The sequence below is a fragment of the Notolabrus celidotus genome, chromosome 24 (assembly GCF_009762535.1).
Source record: "Notolabrus celidotus isolate fNotCel1 chromosome 24, fNotCel1.pri, whole genome shotgun sequence".
NCBI lineage: Eukaryota > Metazoa > Chordata > Actinopteri > Labriformes > Labridae > Notolabrus > Notolabrus celidotus.
In genome coordinates, this window is record NC_048295.1 from 8,402,617 (window position 1) to 8,425,929 (window position 23,313).

Genomic DNA, 23,313 nt, shown 5'->3' on the forward strand with positions numbered 1-23,313 from the left:
GCTCTGAAAGTGTGATCAGGAGATAATGTAGGTTTAGAACTTTGTCAGAGTTTGTTCCATAATCTGAAGTTTAATTTAGTCCCATTAAAGCACATAAAGAAGCAGTCTGTTTGTTAGAACTTTGGTCTATAGAGGCCCTTTCCACTAAGAGAAAATAGAAACTAAGAAATGATAAAAACAATTACTATAAGACAGAGTAAATTTCATGAAGTCAGAAGTAATATTCAAATTAAATATGAGTAAGTAGTATGATCATTTATAATCACATCATGGGCTTTGACGTTTGTTGAATCTGTAATGTGTCAAACACGAGGTGTTCGGGGACAGTGTGTTCGCTGAGGGAATCAAGAGTTGATTTTTTAGGGGATGTAGGCCAACATGTGGACACTTTTATTCCAGTACGGCAGTTCAAGGCGTGCTTACATTCATAGTGCGGGAGAGGACGAGGTCGGGGAGTGAAGAGGATGTTTACGAGTGGTTCAATGTACAAAAGAGGATGTTTGTAATACATAAAAGTGTCATGCTTTCCTGTTAACTTAATGCTTTTCAGTCTGTTCTGAGCGCTCCTCCACGTGAACATCACTAACAATGTGATTAAATTAATATTACCAGTGAGTTGATACAATTCGTTCAATATTGAAAAGAGGACAGAGTGCAAATCCAGGAAACAGAGATTTACATACAGCATGTGTCATCAAAACCAGCCACGCAAAACCAATACACAAGTAGGCAACACCACATGTGTAAAAAGAGCAAAGAAAGGAAAACACACCTCATCTTTCAGAGCGTCTTATCATGGTGCCAAAGAGGAACAGAGCCATGAACAATGACAAGAAAACACATTTTTGTGCCGCATGATTTATGTGGATCAAGTCTTCCTTCACTGATATGAAATAAATGTTAAAAATGGCAGCTGGAAATCAAGATAGACTGACTGTAGTCGAGCTTCCGAACACTTTGTGGCTCTCAGGCGCGGATCTAGAAGGAGGCGATGGGGGGAGAGCAACCACCAAGAACATTTCAGCTCCTAAAATGATAAAACTGTAAATGTCAATCATTAAATGGTCCCTCACATGTCTACAATACTTAGACAATAAAGTACCAACTTTTAAAAATGGAAGAAAACCTGGAAGGTATCGTACGTTAACGTTAGCTTAAACATTATACAGCTTCTGTTAGACCGGTCCTTTCATTTGGACCTTTAATTCATCAATTATACCAACATAATGGACACTCACTACTTTAGTCAGCAGTAGATTGCAAACACTATTCAATTATTGACTGAAATCACTGAGACATTTTGACTGTTGGGAGCAAGTGCTGTAGATGAAGTGACACTTTTTAAATGTCCATTAAAGGTACTGTGGGGCGTTCTGCAAACAGAAGACGGTGAACAAGCTGTACTTACTTGAAAATAAACAGAGTTTAAGAGTTGTCTGCAGAAACTGATTAGGCCATGATGGAAATGAGAGTCCAAATCTTGCTCATGTATTTGCTCCTTTGAAGCAAAACAAGGATTCAGACAAGGGAGCAACGTGTCATAGGAAGAGTTCAGTGGGAAAGGGAAGCTTTACCTCCTGATGTTAACTTTCTAGATCCGCCTCTGGAACATTTTTCTCAGTCCAAGTCTTCAGTGTTTAGAGGACTGTCAGGATACTTGAGGAAAATAGTGCCGACTCAAAGGTTGTTTAAATGTCATCCAAACTTTTGCACTCTGTAACTTCATTCACTTAATCAAAGGAAGTGGTGGCCAGATTTAGTCTTTTTTTGCAAACTGATTCAAAATATCTCCCACACTATCAACATCAGAGAGTTAGTTACATTCAAATCACAACATGTCACTGCCACATTATTAGAAAACCACTTTTTTTTTGTAGATGAAAATTCTGTAACAACGATACCAAAGCTTCTGTTTGGGTTCTGCAAAACTGTCAAGAAGTTCACTGGAAAAAACCCACACAAACCCAACCAAAGTCGCTTCCTCCAAAAGGCTTTGAGAAACATCTGAAAAACAAATGCACCACCTACATCTCCTCGTGCATTGACTACGACAGGCCACAAGGAGTCGCCGCACTGCGTCGAGGGAGTCACTGAAGCTCGCAGTTCCAGACACGGCCCAGGTGTTCCTCACAGGTCCATCAGAGCTAGAATAAAAGAGGCAGAGTCCTCTCAGTGTTTACAGTGAAGGCAGTGGTTGCTTCTTCTTTGATCTTTAACTTTTACTTCCTGGTATCAAAGAGATAGTCTGGGATTAAAAAAAGATCTTCTGTCATCAAACCCTGGCAGTTATGATTCTGGTCCCAAAAAGGCAGTGCGGGGTCGTCATTCGTCCAATCACACAGGTGAGCGCGTGTGTTACCGAGTAGGTGCCAAATACGTGCAAGTGCAACAAAAAGTTCAGTATACCTCTGTACACAGGGCATCAGGTTCAAAGGTCCTTTCATCCTCTGTTATAAAATAGAGCCCGTTATAAATTAAAACTAATCTGACGTTAAATCCAGCTTTTACAACCCAGCGGTTCTGGAGGGTTGGACTGGGAGGAGCTGAGAAGTTGGTCGGTGGACGAGCGAGGGTCTCATTCCAGCCCGAAGGTGCTAGTCTCCTCCACGGCCGTCAGCATCTTCTCATACAGCATGGAGAAAGACGGGTAGGGGGGCAGGTCGAGCCGGTTGAAGCAGGTGTGGGCCCTGGAGAGAGAGACAGAGATAGAGAGAGAGATAGAGATAGAGACAGATAGAGACAGACAGATAGAGACAGATAGAGACAGACAGAGACAGACAGACAGACAGACAGACAGACAGAAAGAGATGAAGAGAGAGAGACATCAGACACTGATTATGTTTCCTTTTGGAGTTATGCATTCAGGCGTAGAAGTAAGGCTGGGAATTTTGATAATGATTACCTGGGCAGTGAGGTGACCTTCCCCCACTTCTCCACACAGAACCTGCGGGGTCCGTTGCTGCCTCTCAGAGAAGCAAAGCCCTCATAAGGAATACTTGACGTCCCGGTCACAAACTGAGGAGGAGGAGTAAGACAGGAGGAAGAATAGAATGACGTTTAGATACTTAATAACCAACTCCTTCTTTCTCTCCTGATCTCACAAACACAAACCTGCAGGAGCCGCAGTCTCTGCTCGTTGTTGAACCTCTCCACCGCTGCCCAGAACCACCGGATCACTATGTGGTTATCATGGTAACCTGAACACAACACATCAATGTCATGTAAGTACAGGAAATAGACTGTGAAGACTGTAGTGGAGAGCTGTTGAGACACATTTTAAAATTGTAGGAACTAAATTAAACACAACACCGCCGCCCCCCCCCCCCCCCCCCTGACCTCCTCTGTACTCCGTGTTGTTCCTCCAGTCTGATAAATCGATCTCCGCTGTGCCGGCGATCACCAGCTCCAGCTCTCTGGCGTCAAACACCGACACCAGCCTGGCATCCACCACCTCGTAAAAGCCTCTGACCAGGCTCTCCGTCTGCTGCACCACTCCCCTCTCGATCCTCCACTTCACCATCCGCTCGATGTATTCCTTCTTGTTCTTCTCGGAGACAGGGATGTTCGCTCCGCCAGGCTTCAGCTCTCTTTCTGTGATCTATGGGAACAAAACTCAATTTTACATCGGAAAGTAGTCCACACGTGTGATACACGCAAACACACACACACACACACACACTGAGACGCTAACCTGTCCGAAGACTTCCTCATTGACGGTGAAGGTGAGGTCCAGCATGTCCTCGATGTCGTTATCCTTCATCCACTGCAGCGACTGGTGGAACTCTTCGTCCAGATACTCCAGGTCACTCAGCTCACACTGGCTGCAGGGACGAAAATGAGACTGTGTAGGATTTTGGGGGTGTGTGTTTATACATGTGGGGACAACAGTAATCTAGTCTCACTCAAAGAGGAAACTAAACAAAGAGTAGAAATAGCTAAATAGTCTCTTTGCTGTACGTACATGCGCAGCAGGCCTTTATAAAAGGGGCGTGTGAAGAAGGCGTCCAGCAGGTACTGATGGATCAGAGCCAAACCTAGAATACGACCACTGAACCGGAACCTGAATCAACGCAAACACACACACGTTAAACACAGAAGAGTCACCAGGATATTCAGCATCACGTCTGAGCTCCATCATCCTCACTCACCACTCGTGGTGATTGTCTACGAAAGCCGACATGGGGCTGATCTGGACGGTGTAGGTGTCGTTGGCGGAGTACTCAAACAGACCGTAATAAGGGTTGAAGAGCTCTCTGGACACCAGGAAGAAGAACTCTCTGGAGGGTCCGCTGTAGTCTAACCTGTACCACAAACACAAAAAACCCTTATTCACCTTCTTATTGCCCGCACTGAGGCGACCACAAACTGCATAGTTTTGTCATCTAACCGTCCAGACTGCTGGAGGTACAGATGTATTATCATCAACCAATGATCGAGGTATCACCGCCTCCTCTCTTCAACTCACCCCTCCTCCCCGACGAAGCTGACATAGAGCTTGCTACGCTGCAGGTCTTTGCGGGAGTAGCACATGATCTGGTTGAAGGCGTCTTCCAGCAGGTGATCTCTGCGAATGATCAACCTGAGCCACACAAAACGAGAGCGGTAAGAAATCCACACATAGAAAGAAACAAAGAAGAGAGGTTGCTTTATTCAGACAGTCCTCTTACTTTAGTTTCCCTGGTCCTTGGCCGTAGCCTTTCGTCTCCAGTTTCCTGTAGAAGTTGCGCAGTTTGGCCTCAAAGTCTCTCTTGTAGGGTGCGGGGGCTCTGGCGTTAGCTCTCTGAGTACCTGCAGGCACAGAGAAGAAGGGAGGAGGAGATGTTTGAGCATTGACTGAGCATTGGCAGCATGCGGTCACATACGAGGGATGATGTCCCAAGATTGTCAGACAAAATGAGGCGTGGTCATCCTGCTGTTTCAAGTAGGACAACCACGCCTGAAAACTACTCTGCTCGTTCGCCTTCCTGCCACATTTCAACACAATCAAACGAGCTGTTTGACACTCAACTGAGTCTCCTACCAGGTGAGTTTTGAGGGGAGGAGACAGGCGAGCCTCGAGGTGACTGACAGTAGCTGGGGTGAAGTAAGGCGTGAGGAGGCACGTAGGACATTACTTCATCTTCGAAGAGGCTGCACAGCAGACAGAGAGAGAGAGAGAGAGAGAGAGAGAGAGAGAGAGAGAGAGAGAGAGAGAGAGAGAGAGAGAGAGGATGGGAAACAGAGCCAGGATGAATTCAAAAGTGTTATGAGAAAGAAAACATTTAAAAAGAAGGAAGTACGGAAGGTAAAGAGGAGGAAGTCCTACCTCAACAGCATGACGAGGTCAGCGTCCCCTGACAGCCTGGCCAATCCCGACCCTCCATCTGTGCGGATCAGTTGCACCTTCTCCCTGTTGTCACAGCAACAACACACTGAGAAAGATGCCCTTGTCTGTCTCTAAGCTGTCTGCGAGTGTGTGTGTGTTCTTGTGTGTGTGTGTGTGTGTGTGTTCTCGTGTGTGTGTACCTGAGTGAATGGTTCCGGATCAAGTCGGGCTGCCTCTCCTGCAAAATCTCAAAGATGTTTGGTTGTCGTAAAAACGCCACAATTTTGTCGTTGTATGCTAGAAGAAGAGCGGACACATTCATGTTAGTCATGTGACTGTATCTGAAGGGTTGTGTGTGTGTGTGTGCATACACTGACCCACTGGCACCATGTCTTGGCACTGCCCCCTGCTTGCAGAGGTGAAGGTGCTAGAAGGCCGCGGCAGGACCGGCGGCCCGGCGTGTCGAGGGTCGTCGCCCACCTGCACAGTAAAGAGAGGCTTTTATAATGGTCCTTTCTGGTTTCAGAGACGAGTCCAGCAGACTGTGGAGGTGGTCTTACCAGTCGTCGAGGGCTAACTTCCCCGGCGCTGTGGCTGCGCTGGCGGGTCAGGTGTTGACGGTGAGCCAGGACACTCGGGGGTCGAGTGCTCTGGAGAGGAAGCCGGGGGTCGATGAAGGTGGTGGCACGGCAGTTATGGTCCACGAAGAAAGGCTGCATATAGTCATACAGACAAAACTGTTAGGGCCACTTTATTACATATTTTTGAGGTTGTGACCTTTTCAGAGACATGAACTTGTTAAATACATGTCAGTCTTTATTAGACTCTAGTGTTCAAGATTCCCTACCTTGCCGGTGTGGTCGTGCTTCATCTCCCAGCCTCGGGGCAGCTCCAGCTGTTTGTTGGCAAACATGTTGAGGAAGGCCACCAGGTCCCGGTTGTGCTGGTAGCGCTCAAAGTGATGAGTATCCCGCCGAACCTTACTGATCATGTGCTTCAGACACGTGTTGGTGGTGAACATACGGTAGGCACTCTGAGAGACAGAGGGGGAGCGACAGAGAGAGAGAGAGAGGATGGAGGAGAGGAAGGAGACAGAACAGAGGAGAGGAAGCACCCACCAGAGAAAACAGGAAGAGGGTTTGTTAAGTGAAGTCATCCCAAGAAATTCCTCCTATTACCAGTATTTAGTATGTGGTATGGTCCTTAGAGTAAGGGACTAAGCTACACAATGCTTATCTATATCTTTTTTGGTTTTATCCATAACACACCTCAGAAAACGTAATATCTTTAGGGATGAGAAATCAAGGAAAAGTTTAGACTACCCTCCATTTAGGACATTACAAAGGACACAACCTTCTCTGAGCTGTAATCTTTTCCACAGTGGTTAAAATATCCTCATCCAAAGATCAGAGTGTGTTCAAAGAAAGGAAAGCACCGGATGAAAAGAAAGAAGAGGTGGAAGGAGAAAAACGAGCGTCCGTACAGGGTTGGAATGTAGCACAGTGAAGAAGTCGGGGCTGGTGAGGAACTTCGCGCAGGGAGACTGGAGCAGCAGGGTGAGGCGAGACCTGGAGCTGGACTGAGTCACGCTGTTGTCCCGACGCAGCTCTGAAACACACACAAGTAGAGTTACAATCAAGCACAGGATTAAAAACTCAAGCTGGGTTTACAAGATCCAAAGACAGGATCGCAGTGCAGTCTGGGATCACCTGGGATGGAGGGCTGCATGTCGGTCTCATCTGTCGGCACCTCATTGGCTGGCTGCTCCTCCGGCCTGCTGTCATTGGTTATCGTCCTTCTTATACTTTGATACCTGCAGAAATATAATTACAGTGAACGTTTTGACATGTGCCGGGTCAATAATGGAGACATAAAAGCCCCAGAGTAAAGTTACAGACAGCTGATAACATAGCGCCACATGTTCATCTTTGCTGCTTGTATTTAGTCTCACTTCTGACCTGCGGTTCAGCTGCTCCATTTGCTGGATGGAGTTGGACCTCTGAAGGGTCTGTGGGGCAGCCGGAGCGGTAGGACGCTGCCAAGTCGTGGTCCTGTTCACGTGATCCACGTAAAAGATCCGTCCGTGGCTGTCGATACGAGCCTCCCAGTCTACAAGTGACAAACAGAGAGTGACAAGTGAGAAGAGAAATCATTGTATTCATCATTCTTCTCTAAAAATGTTCAAAAATAACTCATTAGGATTTTGATGTTTTAAAGCTCCAGTGGGAGATTTTAGCAGGGGTTGAAACAGACTAAAGTTGCTGCTGATGACTCTTCATGAGCTGCAAAATCAAACCAGACCATCAGCAGAAACACACAAACACTCACTGGGTGGGAGCGGCTCGTCCACCCTCTGGTAGCGGTTGATGTCATGGCGGATAGTTGGAAGGTTGCGGACAGACTGATGGCCATTCACCTGAGCTGTGGCACCTGCATACACACACACACACACACACACACACACACACACACACACACACACACACACACACATTATATTACATCACTTTAAGAAAAGGCAGTAGTCTTTTTTTGTATGCACTTAAAAATCACGATGAACTTCAGAGAATCATTCTGTTGTAAATCATACGAGTATAAACCAATAGGGAGTCCTTGAGTGCAGCGCTGAAGCAAATGCTGTAGTAACGTACCCAGCTCCGCACCCGCCGTCCCGTTCTGACCGTCCCTGGCCCCGCCCGCCTCCTGATTTGGGTCCACGCCCCCTGACGCCTGCATGGACTGCCTCCTCCTCCACACCTCCCCTCCTTCCTCCTCTGCCTCCCCGCCTGTGGCTCCTGCTTCTGCAATTAAAACATCAACTTTGATGAGTGTGTGTTGTATAAAGTGTTTTCATAATACAATGAACTTTCTGGACAGACATCCTTTAATTAATCACCCGGGGACACAGTAGACTTTAATGGCTCCATCAATCAGGTACAACGAATCATTAATGCAGGAGCATGTTCAACAAAGAGATGCAGTAATTCCATCCTGTCACATAAATACATATTTATTGCGTCAGGAGTTTCAGCTTCTATGCTCCATCTCTGATACAAATGAACAACTGAGACACAAAACATACACATAATATTTAAAAGTACTTAAACACACATAGAAAATCCAGTTTTTAGATCTGCCAACAGCTCCTAGAGATGACAACTCTTTCAACCCACCAGCTTCAGACGTCCCTCCTCCCTGATCTGCTGCGTTGCTGCTGGCGGGAGCAGCTGCAGCTATTGGCCCGTTTGCCTCGCTGCTCGATGACTCCGCCCCCTCCTCCTCCGCCTTTGGAGCCACTTCTTTTCTTGTGTCCACCTCCTGAGCAGAGGAGAGAGAGAGGAAAGAAATGACATCCCTCCACACATCAAACACATGTGGCTCTGAGTCTCACACTCTGCAGCTGCTCACCTGAATGGGTGAAAGTGGACCGAGTGGAGGGCTGTAGGGTACCTCCAGCTGTGCACTCATCCTCCTGCCCTGCTCCTGACAGGTGCACTCAGCTGCAGACTCTCCCAGCCCGGCTGCGGCTCCTGCTGCAGCTCCTGATGCCTGAGAGGAGCTGGAAGCCGTTGTAGTTTCTCCGCTGGGGCCTGCAGCGGCCGCCGCCACCTCTTCAGCCCCAGCTGTAGTCTCGCAAGTGGGTGGTGTTTGTTCTCCAGCTGTACCTTCTGCAGCTCCAGCTTCAGCCCCGTCAAGCTCAGATCCAGACTGAGCACCAGCAGAGGAACCTGCCTCTGTTGCTCCAGCTTCAGTGTGCTCTCCGTTAGAGCCCTCGCTTCCTTGCTGAGACTCTGCTGTATCCGACCTCCTCGATGAGTCTGCGCTCTGCTGTGTCCTCGCCTCCGGCGACGTCTCCCTTTGTTGCCCCGTTTCCTCATCCTCATCCGAGTCTATGTGCAGCATGGCATTGAGCCGCGTGTCTGTCGGAAAGCTAGAGCGGAGTTTCGGCGATGGCCCCGCCAGAGACCGATCCCCGGGGCTCCTGGGCGACTCGATGGCGTCCAGGTAGTCGTTGAGCGACACCTGACGATGTGTGTGGCCTCCCAGCGCTAAAGGAAGCAGGTCCTCCTCCCTCATTTGTCCAGCTTCCCGCCACACGCTGTCCTCGCCGTAGTAGCAGGAGCCATTGACTATCAGGGAACCCTCGTCGGACCCAGTGGGGGAAGCTCCATACGTGAGGCGTGAGGATAGGTGAGGAAGGTCTTCGTCGTCTGAGGGGCTGCCAGGGTCGCCGTTTACTGCACCACCGAGGATGCTGCCCATGGCGTCTGGAGAAGCTTCTGGGAGGAAGGGGATGAAGAGTGAAACTATGCACAATATCTGTTTCAAATATCTATATCTATCTATAATAAATGACATGAATGTAACCGTGGACATAATGAAGTCCTAAGAAGTCTTCTGCTCCTTTAAATGACCTGAAACAACTTTAAGTAACGCACAAACCTTCTTGTCCGGTGGAGGTGAGATCCACTCTGAACAGCAGCTGCCCGCTCACGTGGTCCGTGGGAAGACGGCGACACAGGCTGTAGCTGACAGGCTGATCGCTGCACACAAACGTATCAGTTATAATCTATAAATAGCATCTAAAACATCACAATAAGATTCACCATCAACTGGAAACACTCTGCACATGCTATACATCACAGTTCACATGAGTACATGATGTCCTTGCTGTTGATCCATAACAAATCAATACCCGAACAATGAGCTGATTGGGGAGCATCGATTGTTATTGACTGCACTGTGTTGAGTCACTGTGGTTAAATGCTGAAGGTCAGAAGTGTCTGCAGATGTTCCAACAGCTTCAATCTTCATACACCTGCAGAAAAACTCACTCAGCTGTCGGCCCCTCCAGAAGTCTCTGCACGGGGATGATCAGCTGACCCAGAAACCGCTTGATGATCGGTCTGCTCTTTGCGAACTTATCCTTCACCTCGATCTCCAACACGTCGGTCATCAGAGCCACGAAGGTGTATTTCTAAAGGAGGAGCAAGAGGAACAAATTGTCTGTCACTTTCATCTGCATAAACTCTGCTCACTCAATTCCTTCAAGGTGTGCGACTTTGCTGACCTCGCTGTGCCACACAGGGTTGATGGTGTTGGCGATGATGGAGGAGCGCCTCTCCTGGCCGTGGTGGGTGAACTTGGGGAGGCCGCTCCTCTTCCCAGGCTTGATGGACATCTTCAGGTAGGGGTCGGGGTTGAAGAACATGCCCTTCTTGAGGCCGACGGCGCGGATATCTAGAGCACGAAGACAAGAGTTCAGAACATCATCATCATCATCATCATCATTAAGATCTGGATTCATTCAACATAAAGAGGAAAAGGACCCCTCCTCTCACCTGATAGGGTGAAGCTGACGAGTTTCCTACAGTGCTCCGTCCCTGATTGGTCCTCACCTTGGCCTTCACTGCCAACCTGATGTGAAAGCAGCCAATAAGAGAGCAGCGTGAGTGTGTTTGGAGTGAACTAGCTTCAACCCAAGAGAGGAAAAAAAACATTCAAGTTGATGAAAAGTTAAAAGCAGCGATCATCAGAGTGGGATAATGGTCTGGGAGCGCTGATTCACTGCTTTAAATTTTACTGACTCAACTGGAGCAAATGTCTCCTTGGCTCAGTTTGCGCTGTGTGACATCCACCTCTCTCCATTCATGTCCCTTCACTGACTCTGACTTCATCTCTACCAGCTAAAAGTTTGTTTTTGCAGCGGATCTTTTTAGGAAAAAGTCAGGAAGATAGAGACGTACATACCAGTACTCCCGGGTTCTTGACGGTGATGCAGGGTGTTGTTGCTCTTAACGCTCCACTTACACCGTGATAGTATTTAAAGCAGACCTTTGTCTCTGCTGCAAGACAACAACAACAAAAAACACTGATACGGATGCTATCTCTTAAGGTGCAAAATGTGATTCTAGTGCTGATAAAGTGAATTCATTAACTGTGATGAAAGCGCAAAGTCTACTCACGCTCCATGAAGTAGGGTCCCGGCTCCAGCCTCCACACAATCTGTCCCCTCTGGGTGCCGTTCACGCCCCGATTCTTGGAGTCCCACACGTTGGCCACACACGCCTCATCTGCAAACAAACACACATTACAACACATTCAGGAGCGGCTCGTTGGTTCGTTCTCTGGCTTCTGTTTCCACCAAACAAACAGATGCTTTTGTAAGAGGAGAGCTGTTAAAGAGTTACGGACGCAAGGGGCAGACGGTGTGAGAAATAATTAACAGAGCGGGGCGTTCGACAAGGTCACGTATTGAGCTGTTGACTCTCTTAATGAGGCGGCAGCATGCAAGGACACTTAGAGTCACTACAGCACCAAAGTTAGGGGCTGGATTTGATGCCTACCTGCACACTTCAAGTCCTTTCTCCTCCTGCTTCTCCTATGAGAACTACAACTAAAGAACATTTTGTGAAGTCTCATGAGAAGCGATATAAATTGAAAATCTAGCACCACACTGGCATGGTTTTGATCCTGTTTGGAGGATGTACAAGAGAGATACAGGAGTGCAGAGGTTACCGGTTTCCCTCAGGTCGTAAACTACATCTCCGTCTCTGCCTGTTCAACCATCAAACATTAATGTGCGCGTCCTGTGACAAATGGCCCATGTCCTGATGGATCAATGCTGCTGTCCGTCAGCCACACACACACTCACACTCACACACACACATACACACACACGTCTTCTGCACCTCTGTCACTCCAGGTCACCATCAATAAACCCTGAGCCTTTGTAAGTGACGGTGAATACATTTCCTCACACACACACACACACCTGTCTGACCTGATAACCCTGCAATCATCCAAACCTTATAAAGTACAGTCCAAGAGGTAGCACACACACAAACCTGTACACACACACACACACACACATACACAGGTCAGACAGCAGGGAAAGGTTAGACGACTCCAGAGCAGCATGGCTGACAGCCAGGCTGGAAACAGTGCTCGTCTCAGGGGAGAATCACCCCAGAAAATCCCCCCTGCTCGTGGATCAATAGAAAGGAAGAGCTGCAGAGGGTTGGGAGGGATGGAGAGATCAGCTTTCCACGGCTTTTTCCAGCTCTGTGTCTGGGATAAAGGATTGTCCGCAGGCGCTCACTCTCACTTGCATAAGAAAGATTGCTCACCTGACCTTCCAGTCTGTTAAACGGTGTGCGTTTCAAAGCTGCTCTTTCACACCTGAGCCTCAGAGCGACACCATCGCAGCAGACACAGGCTGCTAGCAGAGAGGCCATTAACACATGCTGCTAGTTCCAAACATTTTGTTTTGACTTATTTTGAGGATAAATTCAGTTCTTTTTAAAGCTCCTGTGGAAAGTACTCTGTTTGCGTTGATTTTGGCGCCCCCTCTGGACAAAATGAGAAACGCTGCTGATATTAACTGTACATGTGTGAGCACTGTATTTTAAAAATACACTGTCATCCTTCTTATTGAGAATCTTTGTTGTGGATCGCTGTGCTGCTCATCATTATGTCCATCACCAACCTCATAGGCCGCGTTTCAGGCATTTAAAATAATCCTTCTGTCCCTGATGGTCTTGTTTGCTTTTGTTGGTCTTACAGAGTCATCACTAAAAATTTAATTCTGTTTCATAACCAGCTACACACTTTAGTATGATTTTTTTATACACAGATGCATCTCCTTATTTTAGGGACTGAAGAAATCATTGGTAGGGTTCTGAAAACGACATTATTCGTTGTTTTGTGAAGCAATACTTTGAACATTATCTGTTACATAGATGGCATATGTTTAATTTCTCAATCTAAAATTCAAGTATTCACACACACACATCCTCAGTATAAGAAGAGAAGGACGGCCTCGCACTTGTGTGTGTGAGAAGGAGCGAAGAGTGTAATCTGAGAAGAGACATGCTGCTCTTAAATGCTACTCATGCTGAGTCAGCATCGCTTTTCATCAGTGTACCCTACTCTCTCTCTCTCTCCATATTTTTCTCTCACACACACACACACACACACACACACACACACACACACAAACACAATCCATTAGCCAGTTAATGTAGCAGTAGCAGAGGGGCTGATGTAATGCTCTAACCTTGAGATGAGTTGCAAGTCACAACCTCTTCAAAGAGGCGCCATCATACCACTATCCTACTGCAATTTTATTACACCTACAGACACACGGAGGGGGGGAGGGGGGGGGGGGGGGGGGGGGTCATGTGGACAGACAGGCAGGGAGACTGGGAGCAGGAAGACAGATGGACGTGGTGACCAGCAAGAAGAACTAGACCACAAGGGAGGTCCTTTGTGTTATTAGTCATTTTTCTCTAACTAGTTTATCTTCTCGCAAATGAAGGGCGATAAATGCTACTGTTAAAGTCTCATGCTAGCTTCCTGTCTGTAAAGGAGCAGTACAGGTTCCACCTCAGTCTTTCCATACTCTTCCTCCTTGTTTCAGGCTCTATCCACAGTCCGATGACTTAATAAAGGCATCAATTATTCTACAAATAACCTTTGAACATAAAATAAATCCTGCTTGAAGACTGAAATATGATATTTGAAGTATCTAATGTTAACATCTCCGCCCGCTTTGGAAACTCCAGCTGAATAAGCTCAAACAGATCTTGAAGTCCCCCTTCTGAAGCGGACCGTTCCACACTTCAGACAGGGGGGGACACAGGTTTGCTCACCGATGTGGTACAGGCCGATCCAGTCCGTGGCGTCCACTTCCTCCTTGATGTCCCAGGAGATGACAAGGTGGTTGTGCCCGAGCGTCAGCTGGTACGTAGAAGCTGTGAGCGACGAGCGGCTGTCTGATGTCACCAAGTCTGTGTCGCTGTTGGCCCTTTGGAGCCCCACCGGCGCTTCTGATGGGTTCCCTGAAGACATAACTGAGGAAGAGGAGGATGCAGAGGTGGAGGCGCCACCTTGAACCGCCAGGCTGCGGAGGTTATCGGGGCCTATCGTGTATGGCCGTGAGTGCGGGGTGCGCCGTCGCACCGCCAGCAGGTGTTCCCGGGCGCTGCCGTTGGCCGTTGATGGGGACGAGGTGGGTGAGGAAGAGGAAGAGGTTGCAGCCATCGCCATGGTCACCGCAGGAGAGGAGGAGGAGGTAGTGAAGGGAGGGGGTGAGAAGCGTGGGGGTGAGGAGGAGAGTTGGTGGTGGTGATGTTGGTGCTGGTGGTGGTGGGAGTGGGGCTGAGGGTGAGGATGGTGGTGGTGGTGATGGTGGTGGGGGGAGGAAGGGGCGGAGGAGGAGGAGGTGGTGGTAGGGGTGGTGAGGGACGGGGAGGGGGAGGATGACTGGGGGCGGGGGCGAGGGGGGAGGACAGCCGTTGCGAGGGAGGGGCGAATGGTGGAGGCGAGGTGAGGCCGTCTATTAGAGAAACCAAAGAGGGAGGGGGGAGGAAGTGAGGGAGGGGAAAGGAAAGGAGTAGACACCTAGGGCCTTTGGCTTAGAGTCGCCAAATTAAAGAAGGAGGAGAAAAGATGGAGGGATGGAGGTGAGGAGGTGAGACAATCACAAAAGCAGCTCAAACAGCTTTTGGAGTTTGGTTCTCTTGCTGTACATGTCTTTGGCCCCGCTGGCGTTCCCTCGGGCAAGGCACTTTAAGCTCCCAGAATGCACTGCTGGTCACTCCAGGAGGCAGTTTGAAGCACAGCTGAACTCCTTATGACTCGCACTTTCCTTCCTCATAAATCATTCAAGAGTGTCACATTTCCACTGTGAACGTCGTCGGCTCATCCTCCACAACACTTCAGGATTTAGCGCCCTGCTTGAGGGCACTAAAGACCGTCACGGAACGACCAGGTGACCATGATGACGGAGAAAGGTGATGGAGGTCAGAGAGAGGGGAGGAGTTAGGGATCCGAAAATCCCTCCCTGTGCTGGTCTTTTCTGGAAGAGGGGGAGGAGGAGGGAGGGAGTGACGGGGCGTTCCAATGATCCCAGGGGAGGAGAGGGGTGAGGGGAGGTTGGAGACCTGAAGGAGAAAGAGAGAGAGAGAGGACGTCAGAATGATGATACGTTTGAGGGGAAGACTTGGGGGATGATGGTCAGCATCTTTCAGAGCTCTAAGACTTCTCACTTTATGTATCACTCCGCCTCAGGTGATCCTTACTTCCTGTTACTGCAGTCTTTGTCTGGACTGATCAGCTGGTACCTCTGAGTCCCTGAGGCCACCGAGACAACCGTACACAGACTTACATGCACTGGTTGCATGATGAAGAGAACCAGCAGTTTCAGAACTAGTTGTGTCAGTGAAGCCAAATATATGCAAGCTGAAATAATCTGTTCATTAAAGGACAGTCATAGAAAGAGTAGGAGGAGGAGTTTCAGACCTCTAAAAGTAGTATGGGAGGTCAGACACCCTCTCTAATTTTAAGAGTAGAATTCAAACTTTCCTTTATGATAAAGCTTATAGTTAGAGCTGGATCAGGCTTGGACCAGCTCTTAGTTATGCTGCTATAGCCTTAGACTGACACACTGGGTTCCTATCTCAACCCCCCATCACTTACTTTAGCTCTCCCTGTCCCATTAAAGTCACTAACCATAGACCTTTCTGGAACTGAACTCTTAAAAGACCCCTTAAAACAGAGAAAACTCAGACTTTCAGTTTATGTGGATTCTGGCACCCCTGGTGTGATCTGGATTTAGTAATCTGAAAAGTCTGAGTCACGTCACGTTGGTCCTATCAAGTAATTCTTGTGAGACAAAATAAACCAGGATCACCAAATCTGGACTGTTTCAACATGGCGTAAAATATTTGAACGACAGACTCTGGATATGGTTTCACTGGATCAGATTGATTCAATCTAGTCTACAGAGGGCTGGATTATTGGTCCTAGAGAGCAAAAGACATGGAATCCAAGATCGTTCTCCTCCAGGTTAAACCTCTTGAACAGGGGGGCCCAGGATGACGAATCACAGCCCTCCTACCCCCCACCGTGTGACATCCCATAATTAACAATAGCTCCATTATTCCCCATTAAGACATAAACTACGTGACAGGGTAATCAAACTCAGGTTAATTACTCATCTATGAGCTATTATTAGTCTTCAGAGGCCAACAGGTTCACTCTCTGTTCAGACCCCTCCTCTCCTTACAGTTCACGCACACACACACACACACACACACACACACACACACACACTATCTGGTTGCCATGGGGAGAGGTGATTAAAAGCCCCGTCTCGGCTTCCGCATGAGTCACGTCAGACCTGAGCTCAGACGCCACATCCCTCCTCTCCTTCCTCTCTCTCTCTCTTCTCTCCATCCCGTCTTGCTGTTAGAAGACGGGATGAATGTGCACACTCACAGGAACACACACTCACAGGAACACACACACACACACACACACACACACACACACACACACACACACACACATACACACCATCGCCCCACTTTTCCTGCTGCTGTCAGAGAGAGGAGGATGATTATCATTTCTGATGTCATTGTTTTGTTGTTTGGGCGTTTGGATATTAGGACAAATCCTACAAACATCTCCTCATCGCAGGGGAGGTATGCTGTGGAAGCTGTTAATCACAGGAGCAGGAACAAGATACAGTCGCTTCAGGAAGTTAGCTTTAAGGAGTGAGGAATGAGACGTGACTGCTGACCAAGCAGGTGCAGAAATATGTGACACCAGTCAGAGTTTATGTGCTAAGGAGGCTAAATTTGGAGAGAGAAGTTCCAGAAAAGTTTCACATAATCTGTTGCTGTTAGTAATCATGGGGTCATTGAACAGTTAGACGTCAATAGTCAAGAGGGAGAAGCTCTGGATGCTTATTTATGACTTCTACATTTAGACAGCAGTCAAAATTCAGTTTTGTGAACTCGTTCCCTCAGAACATCTTCCAAATGTATTCTGTTTTTAGCCACAATGATGTGAGAGATAAATTATAAATCAGGCTCCGACAGACAGACTCACACACACTCACTTACGCCCACACATCTGGACTGAGTCTAAAAATAGCTCAGGGCAGAGGCCAGTGCCGAGCATGATGCTGCTGGCAGAGTTTAAAGCCACTTGTGTCCAAAAAGGCGACACACGTGCACGCACGCAAACTAGTGCCGACTGTCTGCAGGCCTCCAATTAGAGCACACTTCTCAGGGAACACTTCAGCACCATCCATGCGGAGAGTGACGAACTCTTTAAATAAGCAATCAGAGATGCACACACACAAACAGTCCTGCACGTGAAACTCTCAGGAGGTGAGTGTCCTTCATGCAGCAGCGGGATTAAGCAGAGAATGGGAGGATTTACTGTTGACAGAATGCCTTCTCTAATCCGCTGCATTACCACACTGCTTCAATCTGCAGCTGGAGCCCCGGCCGCCCCGATGGAGCTGCACGTCCATCCAGCTGTCCAACTAAATTTTAAGTCAGAGGAGTGCTGTGTGAACAGAATTAGGAAAGTTGTTTGCACTTAAATCTCTCCCTAAAGTACAAAAACACTCATGCTGCACGTTTACAGAGGGATGTGATTATTTCACTGCATAATGAGGCGCAGTTAAACCATAGAATGATGCTTCTATTTTTAATGATTTATTTTAAGGTGAATATATATATATATATATCTGTGCATCAGTTCTGATCAGTTTGAACTCCTCCCTCTTGGTTAACAACTCTTTCAAACTCAACAACAAGTGAGAGCAGCTGCTGCAGACTCTGGCTTGTGTAGCATCAGTAATATTATCTGTGCCATGAGGGCTCATGTCTGTCAGTGCAGGGCGATCATCTTGCTCGCTGCCCACGCTAATTCAATTTACATTCAGTGTGGCATTTAAGGACACACTTAAAGGCTGAGCTAAAAATATATCTCCCCTAATGAACACCCCTCCCTTCCCCCCCAAACCCAAACCACGTCAATCTAACCACGCCCCCTTGTCCTCCCTCGCTCCTCCTCATGTCCCATGCACTCAATAGCTGACCTTTGACCTCGGTGTGCCTGAGTCTCACAGCAGAACATTCCACATTAGCTTTGCACATAAAACTCGGCACCGCTGAACACTAAAGCTCTTTGTGTAAGTCGGGGCTGCGCTCCAAATTCAGTCCTCAGAACAAACTACACGGACATTTGAATTTTACTCTAAGTGGAGTTCAGTGATATAATGTAATAACATTTTGCTTTGTTGCTTATAAGTGACAGTTTTGTCTTTGTCAAGTCTTTTTATCTCAGTGACAGACATCAGATTTCTTTGGGGATTTTTTTAAAAGTAGAAATTGTGAAAAAGGCAAAAATGTACTGGTTACAAGTTCTCTAATGTAAGGAAGAACATTCCTGCAGGTTTAAAAACACAAACATGAAGACGTGGACTCAATGAGAAGTTATAACTGTGAGATAAAAGTTAAAATGATGAGACAAAAAGTTAAAATAGTGAGATAAAAAGTTAAAAACAGGTGAAACAAAATGTAATAATAGGATTGAAAAAAAATTAAAGAAAGAAAATCTAAAATATAAGATAAAAAGTGATTTGAGATTTAAAATAATCAGATAACAAAAAAGTCAAAATAATAAAATTAATTTAGTAATTATTATGAAAATTAAGATTACACCATAAACATTTGGAACTATGAGATAAGTCACTATTATTATCCAATAATGTTGCCACTCAAATACATAAATAAATGAATAAAATGTTAGGTCATTATCATTCTATTTAACATGGAATCATTTGGACATGGGACACTGTTTAGGACAAGTGTGTTTCCATTCTACATTAGGGTTACAGTTAAATATCCCTAATGCAATTATACAGCAGGAGTCTTTGACTTTAATTAAATCACTGTCATCCTATCATTGGAGGAAGGAAGGGAGAAAGGAAGGGAGGAAGGATGTGTCTGGTTTTCAGAGGTGTTAAACCATGATAGAAACATTATATATCTGCATACTCTCCCTCTATCTAACCACAAAGCTGTGAAAATCCACCAAGGAAACAAACACAGCGAGCGTCACCACAACAGTCTCCTAGTTTGTGTTCTCTAGTCCGCCTTATGAAGGTGGGTTAGTTCTGCTTTAGTGCACTGAAGCTCTGTACAGGCTGAACTAGCAGGTGAGGAGGGGAGTTAGGGTGCACACACACATGCAGCCCTCAATACTAACACATTCAATAACACAGACAGAGCAGACAGCGAGTGGACTGATGGGAAGTGTGTAGACTGGATCACAAAGCTGACTCAGCACTGTCCTACTGCCCTGACGCCTGTAAGACTTTCAGTGTGTCTGGTCATCTGAGCAGGGATTAGACTGAGGTGTGAGATTATAACCTGCAGTATAACATTGTTGGTATGCTGCTGCAGTGACAGGGCTACCTAGCAGTACAGGTTATAAACTCTGCCTCCTCCATATGAACAGATGGGACATGGGTGAAACTTTAAAACTAAAATACTCGTCAAAGAAGTTGTTCTCAAAAAAGATTTCAATCTTTACATTTGTTTCTCGTCATGCAAATTTAAGTCCAAGTGTAATTTTTTAAAGCAGTTATGTTTTGATTTGTTATTTGATGATAAATATGGACTATGATTGAGAGCTCTGTAGAGAAATTAGGCTCCTGCGGCACTGTGTGCACTGGACGCTAACACAAACAACCATGAGTGAAGACGCTGTTGCACTGCAGACTCTTACTACCTGAGGGAGCTTTATTGACTGTTTACATCTTTACAAATATTCAAGTCTGCCGCCACAAGTTTCAAACAGTCCAATTAAACTGCTTTGGTTTCAATCATCTGAGAAAGAGCTCTCATTCTGCCAGTCTGTCCATGTGGGCCACCATACTTGAAGTGTTTCAATTCTCTAAGAGGGATGCAATCTGTCCTCAAGCAGCAGCCTCCAGTCTGCAGTTATTTATAAAATGGTGAGACTTCGTGACTAAATATACACACAACCCGGCGAAAACAGACCCGGGCTCTGGCATCAATACATTGCCAGTCCGTAGTGATGATGCTGCTACACACACACACCAGCTGTAGAAGGCACTGGGAGTAATGCACACACACATACACACACACACCCGAAACCTGGGTTTAATTTGGTCCTACTTTCATCCCACGCTCAGTCAAAGAAGAAGTGGGCATAAGAGCTTTCACATTCACAAGTGTTTCCTATAAAAGCGAAATGTTTGTGGGCTGAACAGGAGGAGAAATTCATCCCTCTGACTCGAAAACTCTCCACTGAACTCACAACACCACTGAGAGTCTTCTAGGTGGGGCAGTGCTCGGGCCATTTGCCTGTAGAGAGGGCTACATCACTGAATAATGCAAGTGCCAGAGCTTAAAAGCTGTGCCCGAGAAGATTTAGAGGTAAAGATAAAATAAAATACAGCCCTGGCAGCAGCCTAATTAAATCACAAGTGGAGCCACAGCGGAAGAGGCTGACCCAGTCCCTGATGAGATGCCAGAAATGTGTCCTATTTGCCCAAATAGCGCTGTGGTGTTAGAGGAGAGAGAGACACAGACACATGAGGGCGAATATAAACCTCTATTTCCTGACTCTTCCTCTTCTGTTTACTGATTGGATCTCTGTTTAAGCGTCGTGTGATCCTGAAGATGATTATAACGTTTCATTTTGGCTCTTATAAGCCCGTGAGAATACGGCCTCCTGAGACTGGACCACAATCACACACACAAACACGGGTCTTGAAATAGCTGTAGCGTGATTGTAAAACAATGAGGAGGTCCCGTCAGAGGCGACAGCTTCCTGTCCCCAACACACCCATTACATTCCTCTGTGCCAGTGTGTGTGTGTGTGTATGTGTGTGTGATTCAGTGGTGCTCTACTTCCATCCCTGTGCTTCACATATTGAAGACATTTGATTTGTAAAACCTCAGAGTGTTGTTTGTATTTGTTCGGACAACAAAAACAACATATAACGATAGCTTAAGTCATAGCCAACAGTTGTAGACTAACAAAGTACTGCATCTGCCTTTTCCTCTACATCAGTCTTCTGTGAGTCCTCAAACTTTATTGAAATAATCACTTAATGATCATATCTGTCACACCTCATACGCAGACCAAAGCCAACGCCTGGTGTTATGGACGCTTTGGGAGTGTTATATTAAATACTTCCACTACTAGGCAAATTTTGCAGCCCTGACACCATCAGTGTATTGGTACATAAGGGCCTGAATGAGGCTCTGAGGCAGGAGGCTGGTTTAATCGCTTAGTGGGGATTTTGTTATTTACACAACATGGCTGCAAGTTTTAAAGGATTGACAATTAAAATCTGATGTGAATCAGGAGGTTTGATTCAAGAAACAGCGCGAGGCAGGATGCACGGATCATGAAAGTGGTCTCAAATATCGGGTCAATAAGGCGAGTAGTTGGAAATAGGCTTAACACACTTGAGAATCTCCCTTGTATGGGAGTGCAGTGCCAAGATGCAGCAGAGTGGTGGTGGAATATAGATCCTAAATCAATTGGACCAAGGTCCAGCCCTGAGTAAGCGTCCTTGAGTAAGACACTGAAACCCAAAAGGGGAAAAAAACAATGATTTCACCTCCATGTTAATATTTCACAACATACATAAGACCATCTGATCTGTTTTAAGAGATAAGACAAACCTGCAAGTGGAATATTGCTAATGAATCCCCCATATTATCTCAGGCTAACACATTCAATTTCCTGATAATTATGACCTCTGCCCACACTGTAGTTGATTAAACACAGACTACAGTCAGGGTCAGACCCTCTGTGAAGCTATTAGGGAGGAAATAGGAGATGACTTGGCCTGTTACACTGGGATTGATCTGATTGTGTGAGCAAACTCCAGCCCTGATCTGATTTCCTCACGTTGACTCAGAGTATGTGTGCAGGTTGAAATCCCTGTTGAATCCCCCCCTTTTTGCATTAATGCTCTTTCATATTTGACAGCAACACATGATTCTGCAGGACCAGGATTCTTTCCTAGCTTTGTTGTTGTTTTTGTTGGGCCTCTATTTGTCACAGTTGCACATCAAGGCATGACTTCATCTGCTCACAATACCAGCTCGGTATGTGGAGGCTGCAAACAGATTGATGAAAGCAAATAAAAAAAAGGCTGTGATGGGATAGGTTTGCAGAAAACGTCAATTAGTGGCCTGATGGTGTCAAAGCAGGCTGTCAGATCCACATCAAAGCAGCCTTCTTGTGCACAAAAATAAACAGTTTGATGGTTATAATCTACATGTCTGTGAGTCACCTCGCTTACCTTTGTTACGCCGACTTAAACGTCGTGATCTGCATGCCAAAAATATCCCCGAAATAGTACCTCAATCATAGAGGACAGACCTCCACACGGCCCGGGCACCACCGACCCTTCATGTGCTTCCAAGCGGGGATCCGGCGCTCCAAAGCCGGGTGCTGTGCAGCTGTCTCTCGGTAACCTGCAGTCAACACGAAACCTCCTTTTTTAAAATGTCAGTGTTGCCTTATGATTTCATCTATATCATCGACGCCGTCATGGTGCCAGGCTGGGTAGAAAGAAAGAGTCATATCTTATTTATTCGGCTGGACCACTTCACATCCTCCGCCCCGTTTCCGCCGCTTTATCCCCGCAGTCCGAGCTCGCCATGCCGGGGAGAAGAACAACAACCGCAGGCTGATTATTCCTGCAGAGTCCTGTTTCAAGTGTTCCTTATTATGAACTTTGTTTCTGAAGATAGGCCTTAATGTCGGAGTCCATACTGCCCGAGCTCTCAGCATCAAAATAACTGATTTAACACCTCCCACTAGCCCCCCCTTTGGAATAACAGGGGCCCAATCTGAGGTCCGCGGACCTTCAGAGGGTCGCAAAAGGGGTCACATGAGGTTCGAAGGGGAAAATGACATGTCACATTGACCTGAATATTAATGAGCCTATAATAGTGAGAAAAACATCATTTTTTCATTTAGGAAAATACTTTTTGAAGACTAAATCTTGTTTCATAAAGAAAAGGAGCTTATTAATTAAAAATAATAAAATGGACACATTGAACTACTTTAACTTTAAATGGATATTTTGACAAAACAGCCTGTTTTACTAATTTAGAATGTGAAGTCAAATGTCATGTTACAAGTGATGA

At 46.5% G+C, this 23,313-nt stretch overlaps 1 protein-coding gene across 4 annotated transcripts; it reads right to left on the reverse strand.

Moving 5' to 3' along the window:
• Positions 1-355: 355 nt before the first annotated feature.
• hecw2b (HECT, C2 and WW domain containing E3 ubiquitin protein ligase 2b) lies at positions 356-22,981 on the reverse strand. Of its 4 annotated transcripts, XR_004630294.1 has the most exons (31): positions 22,461-22,981; positions 13,960-15,252; positions 11,272-11,379; positions 11,057-11,151; positions 10,648-10,723; positions 10,377-10,546; positions 10,141-10,283; positions 9,749-9,849; positions 8,714-9,585; positions 8,479-8,623; positions 7,957-8,106; positions 7,634-7,735; positions 7,264-7,414; positions 7,015-7,118; positions 6,789-6,913; positions 6,153-6,338; positions 5,866-6,018; positions 5,683-5,785; positions 5,506-5,602; positions 5,306-5,389; positions 5,021-5,130; positions 4,668-4,788; positions 4,466-4,579; positions 4,149-4,301; positions 3,962-4,060; positions 3,692-3,821; positions 3,337-3,598; positions 3,112-3,197; positions 2,903-3,015; positions 1,575-2,687; positions 356-1,498 (listed from the first exon to the last, which is right to left on the reverse strand). XR_004630294.1 is itself a non-coding variant. In XM_034678114.1 (30 exons), exons 2-30 carry the CDS (start codon positions 14,354-14,356, stop codon positions 2,576-2,578), a joined length of 4,659 nt encoding a protein of 1,552 aa, XP_034534005.1. In that variant the 5' UTR covers positions 14,357-15,252; positions 22,521-22,981; the 3' UTR covers positions 356-2,575. The 4 variants fall into 4 exon arrangements, 3 of the variants coding, with proteins under 3 accessions (XP_034534005.1, XP_034534004.1, XP_034534003.1); XM_034678114.1 differs by having other exon boundaries at positions 356-2,687; positions 8,714-9,582; positions 22,521-22,981; XM_034678113.1 differs by having other exon boundaries at positions 356-2,687; positions 8,714-9,582.
• Between the last annotated feature and the right edge of the window lie 332 nt (positions 22,982-23,313).

Excerpts from the sequence above, each read along its gene's own strand:
- hecw2b (XM_034678112.1), bottom strand. The coding sequence starts at position 14,356 with ATGGCGATGGCTGCAACCTCTTCCTCTTCCTCACCCACCTCGTCCCCA. Across the intron at positions 10,724-11,056 it reads TCAAGAACCCGGGAGTACTG|GTTGGCAGTGAAGGCCAAGG; the intron begins GTATGTACGTCT and ends CTTTCACATCAG. Across the intron at positions 6,019-6,152 it reads AGCACGACCACACCGGCAAG|CCTTTCTTCGTGGACCATAA; the intron begins GTAGGGAATCTT and ends GACTATATGCAG.